Source organism: Carassius gibelio, chromosome A4, assembly GCF_023724105.1.
Source record: "Carassius gibelio isolate Cgi1373 ecotype wild population from Czech Republic chromosome A4, carGib1.2-hapl.c, whole genome shotgun sequence".
Lineage (NCBI taxonomy): Eukaryota > Metazoa > Chordata > Actinopteri > Cypriniformes > Cyprinidae > Carassius > Carassius gibelio.
This window is the reverse complement of record NC_068374.1, coordinates 8305352-8314302: the sequence shown is the minus strand read 5'-3', so window position 1 is coordinate 8314302 and position 8951 is coordinate 8305352. Positions and strand designations below refer to the sequence as shown.

The 8951-nt window shown below is 40.6% G+C and overlaps 1 protein-coding gene across 1 annotated transcript in view; it reads right to left on the bottom strand.

Annotated features, from left to right (window-relative positions):
* Positions 1–1985: 1985 nt before the first annotated feature.
* The window catches only part of LOC127981681 (gastrula zinc finger protein XlCGF26.1-like), a 31386-nt gene continuing 24420 nt past the window's right edge, over positions 1986–8951 (bottom strand). The window contains exons 3-4 of the mRNA XM_052585512.1: positions 5397–6860; positions 1986–2098 (exon numbers count right to left, since the gene is read on the bottom strand). Coding sequence (XP_052441472.1) covers positions 1986–2098; positions 5397–6860 — 1577 coding nt within the window. The remainder of the gene's footprint in view (positions 2099–5396; positions 6861–8951) is intronic.

Genomic DNA, 8951 nt, shown 5'->3' with positions numbered 1-8951 from the left:
AACTTCATGAACAAATGCAAGTCACCATTGATCTTCATGAACAAATGCAAATCACCAATGATCTTATTGAGCAGCGTCAAGTCTACATTGATCTTCTGGAATCCAGTCCAAACACCATGGGATTACCAGAGTCTCTCCATGTCTCTGTGGAACTACCAGAGCCTCCCCACGTCTCTGCTGAACTACCAGAGCCTCCCCACGTCTCTGCTGAACTACCAGAGCCTCCCCACGTCTCTGCTGAATTACCAGAGCCTCTCCACGTCTCTGCTGAACTACTAGAGCCTCTCCTCATCTCGGCTGAACTATCAGTCTCTCTCCTCGCATCTGCGGAACTTCCAGAGCCTCGTCACGTCTCAGCCGAACTATCTGAGTGCTCGACTGATCCTGTCGTGGCCACGGAGGCTACCCTTAACTTGTTCATGTTCTCTGTTTCAGATTTGCCTAATCAGACTTGCTCTCCTGTTAAATCGATCCCACTGTGTTGGTCATCTGCGCCGCCCTAGTGGGCTTCTGTCTCAAATACATGGATGTGGTGGTCTTCTACTCTGCCCTGGTGGACCTCTGTCTCAACTGCACGGCTGTGGTGGGCTTAGGTTCCGCCTGCGCCGCCCCGGTGGGGCCCAGTTCCACTTACTCCACCCTGGAATCCTGTCCAGTCGGCATTGTCCTGGGTCCCTGAACGCCCTGGTTTCCTTGTTGTGTTGTTGTTGATTTGTTTTTTTTTCTTTCACTTCCTGTCTCTGTTCCCATCTGCGAGTCTGGCCATCTGTCCCTCCCCCTGATCCTCTGCTGGCGACCGTCTGATAGCCGCTCCGTAGAGGAGGGGGTACTCTCACAGTGTGTGGTTTATGTTCCCTGGGTAACCACTAGATGTCCTCCTTCCCTTTTTTCTTTTGACAATTTGTGAATCATTGCTTATGGCTCCTCTTACTTCCATGCTCCGAGGCAATCCTGAGTCCCTTACCTGGAACAGCCATGCCTGCAAAACATTCGACCAGCTCAAAGAGGCCTTGAGCACAGCCCCCATCCTTCATCATCTGGATCCCCAAGTACCATTTGTAGTGGAAGTTGACACCTCTAACACCGGCTTTGGGGCTGTGCTGTAGCAGCAATGTGGTGAACTTCTAATCCAAAAAGCTGAACCTGGCGGAGCAGAATTATGACATTGGCAATTGGGAACTGCTCGCCATCAAATTAGCCCTGGAGGAGTGGCATCACTGTGAGCCCACCACCCTTTCTCTGTGATCACAGATAATAAGAATCTCCAGTATCTACTTGAGGCCAAGAGACTTGACACTCATCAAGCCCAATGGGATTTGTTCTTCACAAGGTTCGAATTAACATTTCTGTATAAACTCATTGAGAAATAGTTGCATGTTTTATGAATACTTTCCTTTAAGTAAAATGTGAGGCACTGTATAATTTCACTCCCATTATTTAGGCCTAACTAAAACAAGAAAAGAATAAATTAAACCTGGCCATGACAAAATCATTGGAACGATGGATTGATAATACATACTCATGCTTTAACACAAGTTCTCATTATAATCAACAAAGTGCACATGATGTGTAAAAACAGAGAAAACTGCATTAATTGACAACTTTAGTCATTTAAAGGGAGCCTTCTTTAGTCACTTTCAAACAATTTAAATAAAAAAGATACAATAAAATTGCAACCACATTTAAATGCAGGAGTGTATTAGAGTATAAGATTTGCATAGTGCATGATGCTTATGCAAGAGATGTGCTGTGGGGTCACATTATTTATTCTTATATCTACATTTTTCCAGTCTATAACATTTTATAATTATTTGTACTATAATATTTATAATATTAATAATATTAATATGTATAAATAAATATTTATATATAAAATATTTAACATATCAGAGGAGGTCATCTCAGACTGAGGGCCCCAGCTTGACCTCGGGGTACCATCCACAGACAAATGGCAAGACTAAATGAAGGATCAAGATGCTTGGACATTACCTCAGGTCATACTGCCAATACGACCTTTCCAGTGCATACCTGGATACCAGACCCCGCTCATCCCCTGGACAGAAGAGCCCCCGGAGGTTCCAGCTGTGGACTACTGGTTCTGAAAGTGGGAGAATGTAGGACTCCACTCACATCCATCTCCAACAAGAAGTGCGGAGGCATAAAATCTTTGCAGATGCCCGGTCTGGAGAGCTGGTCTGGCTCTTCTCCTCCTCAGGATCCACTGAGCTGGAAGAACCCCCTCCTCATGAGATTCTGGACCATCAGTATAACAGGTAAAGTACATCTCAAATTTGTTGTTATAGGCAGATGATTGTAATATCTAATTGTTTGGGAAGGATACGGACCAGAGGAAAGGTCCTGGGTGGTCCGCGACGATATACTGGATCTATCACTACTGGAAGAAACCAATCAAACCATTTCACACTCTGAAGACCGTGACACTGTCAAGGTCCAGAAAAGTATGAAAAGCATCGTCAGAATAGTTCATTTGCCATCAGTGGTTTAACCGTAACGTTATGAATCTACAACTATTCATAAGTTCACGCTTACATTTAATTAGCTGAAGTATGATAAGTTGTATTTAGCATGCCGTCAGGAGAAGGGCTTGGAGCTCGGGAATGGCCTGAACCTAGAGTAGCCCCCTCCCTGTAAACGTGAAAAAATTAACTCGAAGTGAGGAGATGGGATGGAGGAGGGATACTGATAAACCATCAATGGATAGAGGTAAGTCAGCTGTATTTATACCATGATTGTGCTTCACCGTTTTTAGATTAGGCAAAGTATCTGACGCGCTCCTCCTGAACTTTGTGAATAAATCATCATTACTTTTACTTACTTTTTTCCGTAGCGCCATTTTGGAGAATATGAGCTGGATGCAGGCAGCTTACGCTCTTCTGAGTCAGCCGCGCCACAAGGATACATTTTCTGTGTGGATTTACGCTGTGATTTATATTAAACTAAATTCAAGTACATTTGTATTAAGCTTTTTATGATACAAATTGTTGCAAAGCAACTTTACAGAAAATTATGTTTCTACAATATTTAATTTTGTCGCTTTAATTGACAAGATGAGAGTGAGCTCTCAGCAGCTCAGCCCCCATGTGCCTCGCTTTCTCCGCCCAGAGGGGATTCCCCCACCCTTTTCATTCAACCTGACAAATGTCCCTCTGCTGCAGTGAGTTATTTGGTCTTGTTTCGAGGGACTGTCGAGGAACTGCTAGCTGACAGCATGTCTCTAGCCACTTCAGATGCTGAGGAGCTGTTGGGCTCGCCAGACCCCACCCCTTCAACGCGGTCCAAACCCAGCTGCACGAAACTCGGGATGGACGGCGAACTCATCGGAGAGCCTCCCCGTTCATCCCAGAGGTCTACGACGAGCTCACAAAATCATGGCACGCCTGCGTACTTCAGCTTCCTCCTCCCTCACCTCGTTTGATGGTGACATAGAGAGAGGATACGAGCAACTGTCGCCTCTGGACAAGTCTGTGGCCGCCAACGGCCATCGTATGGAAAGCCAAGGCCAACCATCTGTCCTAACCCTGCCATACGACGTTGGCGACCGCCACTGCCCAGCCTGTAAAATCCTATGTCCCTGTGCAGTGGACAAACATTTGAGCTAATTTAATCTCAGTCCATTTTGGCCTCACAATGTTAAGCCATAAGTGTAAGATTGGGTCATGGGAATAATAAATCATGGCTACTCTCTTCAGTTCACACAACGACCCCATGCTTTTGCGAGGCGGTTACCACTCTACTGCACAACGAGAACGCTTACTGTAACAAAGTTATTTCGTGGGAAGAAGGAAGTGACCAAGGTTGGCATTGGAGACCCGGATCTTTTATTAAGTTACAAAAACAAAAAGGGCGCATCCAGTACATTCAACAAAGGTAAATAAACAAACTTTCAATCTCTTTTAACCCTCTGGAGGCTAAGGGTATTTTGGGGGCCTGGAAAAGTTTTGTCATGCACTGATATTTGTGCTTTTTTCAGTTTCTTATAAATATCTAAATAGCTAAAGTATAATATTACTGTAATCAGCACAAACTGGGCTATAATAATATGTGTAATGCATGCATGTACATGATTGTATTTTTTTGAAAAAATTTTTTATGCATGGTTAGTGAAAAACAAAAAATTTTAAATCACTTGAATAAGGCCATAAAACACATACATAACATTGGTTCCTGGGACTGTTGAGAACTGGAGCTTGTAGCCTAGAATTTTTCTTTCTAAATTATGTGAAAATCATCTTGTTTACTCACTCACAGAAAACAATATATTGATTTAAATTTTCTAAGATACATTTTGTTGGTAAAAGTCATATGTGAGTAGGCGTCAACTATCATGAATATCATTGTGATTTACACCTGAGAAGACAAAGGGCCGCATAATGAGCTACATAATGAGCCTCTCATTCAGCTGTGTGACTGAGAGGGAGGAGTTACAAGAAAGAATGTGAGAACAAAATAAATCTATATAATTTTATGTTTGTAGTTTATTAAGAATATATTTAATTATCCCACAACATAATTTAATATCCACTTGGGGGAGCAGTCAAACAGTTTATTAGGAACAATCAAAGCTTACTTTCAAACAATTTTTTAGGCATCCTTACTCCAGTCACACAATCCTTCAGAAATCCTTTTAAAAATCTTATTTTCTACCAAAAAACCCAATTGATTATTATCTTCATTATTATTATTATTATTATCAATGTTGAAAAGAGCTGAGAATATTTTTCAGGTTTTTTAGGGGGAATAAATTGAAAGAACTGCATTGTTTTTACATTTGTTAGAGTTATCTCTATTTGTCACATTTATATTATTTACATCAAGCTTTTGAATGGTATAGTATTGTATATTGTTATTGAAACTTCATAATGTTTCACTTGATTATACATTTAGTCAGGAATTATGGTTTGGAAAAAGTATTTGGAAAAAGTCTAACTAGTAAAATGTTTACACGTTATGTGAAAACTAGTACAAATAAATAAAAAGAGACTTACTCCTGTTTATGATCTCTGCTGAATAAAGTGCTTCATTCTTTTTTCTGAGGAAATCCATTTCTCAAATCCTCAACCACATCACATCTTTTTGGGGTGAATTATGTCTTATTCCTTTCATCGCGAAGCAAACTGTAAAATAAAATAAAAACTTGAAGAACAATCTGGCTGCTTTTTCTTCTGTGTGGGCATATTCAAGCCACGCGCTTCTGTTTGAATCTGAATAGTGCGTTAAGCGCGGGGGCATGGTTGCATTAGATATAATGAAGGGAGACATGAAAAACAGACATCGCGTTGTTTTCATATGGATTACTTTATCTCAGAATATTTGTTTTCGGCAGCACTTGTTTAGTTAGACTTGTTTAAGTAGACATTTCAGGCTTCCTATAGATATCTCTCTCATGTCTCTTCGTTGAGTATTCACGGAGTTACAGTTCATTTTAATGACATGTTTGTACATGACCATCAGCGGAGACAAACACTGCAGACAGCATACCTTGTTTGTTATCTTTATTTTATAAGTGCACAAAGGTGTTTTGTTATTATGTCTGTATCCAAAAAAAAGTAGACCCTTTACAGATTCGATTGATGTATTGCTCTTATCTGTACGATTAAAACTGAGAGTGTAATTTAAGTTCTTTTCGGGGTTATCCGGAGAAAATGACTCAAAACGCATATATGCGTTAATGGACTTCAGAGGGTTAAGGTGATCTTTCCGTGTAAAACACTTTCCACACAGCTCACAGGTGTAAGGTTTCTCACCAGTGTGAATTCTCATGTGGCCATTAAGGCTATTTTTATGTGTAAAACACTTTCCACACACTTTGCAAGTGTAAGGTTTCTCTCCAGTGTGAATTCTCTTGTGGACATTAAGGCCATATATCTTTGTAAATCTCTTTCCACACTGAGGGCATATGAATGGTTTCTCTTCACTGTGAATTCTCTTGTGGACATTAAGGTGCTCTTTTCGTGTAAAACACTTTCCACACAGCTCACAGGTGTAAGGTTTCTTTCCCGTGTGAATATTCATGTGGACATTAAGGGTATGTTTCCGTGTAAAACACTTTCCACACACTTTGCAAGTGTAAGGTTTCTCTCCAGTGTGAATTCTCTTGTGGACATTAAGGCCATATATCTTTGTAAATCTCTTTCCACACTGAGGGCATATGAATGGTTTCTCTTCACTGTGAATTCTCTTGTGGACATTAAGGTGCTCTTTTCGTGTAAAACACTTTCCACACAGCTCACAGGTGTAAGGTTTCTTTCCCGTGTGAATATTCATGTGGACATTAAGGGTATGTTTCCGTGTAAAACACTTTCCACACACTTTGCAAGTGTAAGGTTTCTCTCCAGTGTGTATTCTCTTGTGGACATTAAGGCCATATATCTTTGTAAATCTCTTTCCACACTGAGGGCATATGAATGGTTTCTCTTCACTGTGAATTCTCTTGTGGACATTAAGGTGCTCTTTCCGTGTAAAACACTTTCCACACATTTTGCAGGTGTAAGGTTTCTCTCCAGTGTGAATTCTCATGTGGACATTAAGGGTATGTTTCCGTGTAAAACACTTTCCACACAGTTTGCAGGTGTAAGGTTTCTCTCCAGTGTGAATACTCATGTGGACATTAAGGTGATCTTTCCGTGTAAAACACTTTCCACACATTTTGCAAGTGTAAGGTTTCTCTCCAATATGAATTATGTTGGAATTAAGGGTTTTAGTTTGTATTTTCTGAGTCTTTTCAGTCTGTGAACATCTAATTGATTTTTCTTCAGTTTTGAAATCATGATGTTTCTCATTTTGATCTTTCTCTTCCGTTTCATTCAGTCCTTGACTCTCATCTTTCAGTGCCATCAGGTCTGAGGTAAAAAGAGACAAATACTAGTTTAATTACACAAAACAACAGACATCTAAACATTTAGACAAATGCTGTCAATCGATTAAAAAAAATATTAATTGCATATTTTCAGAAAATAAATTATTGTATATATTGTCACAACTTCACATTGAATCTCCAAATTAATGTATAGGCAACGTAAGTCATGTCAAGTCTGCTTTATTGTCAATTCTTCCACATGTACAGTACATACACTGTGTGAAGAATTATTAGGCAAATGAGTATTTTGACCACATCATCCTCTTTATAGATGTTGTCTTACTCCAAGCTGTATAGGCTCGACAGCCTACTACCAATTAAGCATATTAGGTGATGTGCATCTCAGTAATGAGAAGGGGTGTGGTTTAATGACATCAACACCCTATATCAGGTGTGCATAATTATTAGGCAACTTCCTTTCCTTTGGCAAAATGGGTCAAAAGAAGGACTTGACAGGCTCCGAAAAGTCAAAAATAGTGAGATATCTTGCAGAGGGATGCAGCACTCTTAAAATTGCCAAGCTTCTTAAGAGTGATCATCGAACAATCAAGCGTTTCATTCAAAATAGCCAACAGGGTCGCAAGAAGCGTGTGGAAAAACCAAGGCGCAAAATAACTGCCCGTGAACTGAGAAAAGTCAAGCGTACAGCTGCCAAGATGCCACTTGCCACCAGTTTTGCCATATTTCAGAGCTGCAACATCACTGGAGTGCCCAAAAGCACAAGGTGTGCAATACTCAGAGACATGGCCAAGGTAAGAAAGGCTGAAAAACGACCACCACTGAACAAGACACACATGCTGAAATGTCAAGACTGGGCAAAGAAATATCTCAAGACTGATTTTTCTAAGGTTTTATGGACTGATGAAATGAGAGTGAGTCTTGATGGGCCCGTGGCTGGATCGGTAAAGGGCAGAGAGCTCCAGTCCGACTCAGACGCCAGCAAGGTGGAGGTGGAGGTACTGGTTTGGGCTGCTATCATCAAAGATGAGCTTGTGGGGCCTTTTCGGGTTGAGGATGGAGTCAAGCTCAACTCCCAGTCCTACTGCCAGTTTCTGGAAGACACCTTCTTCAAGCAGTGGTACAGGAAGAAGTCTGCATCCTTCAAGAAAAACATGATTTTCATGCAGGACAATGCTCCATCACACGCGTCCAAGTACTCCACAGCGTGGCTGGCAAGAAAGGGTCTAAAAGAAGAAAAACTAATGACTTGGCCTCCTTGTTCACCTGATCTGAACCCCATAGAGAACCTGTGGTCCATCATGAAATGTGAGATTTACAAGGAGGGAAAACAGTACACCTCTCTGAACAGTGTCTGGGAGGCTGTGGTTGCTGCTGCACGCAATGTTGCACGCAATCAAAACACTGACAGAATCCATGGATGGCAGGCTTTTGAGTGTCCTTGCAAAGAAAGGTGGTTATATTGGTCACTGATTTGTTTTTGTTTTGTTTTTGAATGTCAGAAATGTTTATTTGTGAATGTTGAGATGTTATATTGGTTTCACTGCTGAAAATAAATAATTGAAATGGGTATATATTTGTTTTTTGTTAAGTTGCCTAATAATTATGCACAGTAATAGTCACCTGCACACACAGATATCCTCCTAAAATAGCTACAACTAAAAACAAACTAAAAACTACTTCCAAAAATATTCAGCTTTGATATTAATGAGTTTTTGGAATCATTGAGAACATGGTTGTTGTTCAATAATAAAATTATTCCTCAAAAATACAACTTGCCTAATAATTCTGCACTCCCTGTACATACAGAGAATTTAAATTGCATTACTATCAGACGCTCGGTGTAAACAGGTAACACTAACAGTAGAACATTAAATACAGATAAAATATAAATTAAAGCTGCAAGAAGCGATGAAAGGCCCCTCGCACCCGGGCTCAGCACCACCCGGTTGCCATAGGAGAACAGCGAACATTGGGCCATATGCTTATAAAATGGTAAATATTTGAGCCACGTTTCCTGTTGCCAACAGTAAATGTAAATGTGTTCAGGCCAGGACTCTTTCCAAACATGCAAAGTTTTGGTCAGATTAGACATTGCATGTTTAAGTTAGTGTAA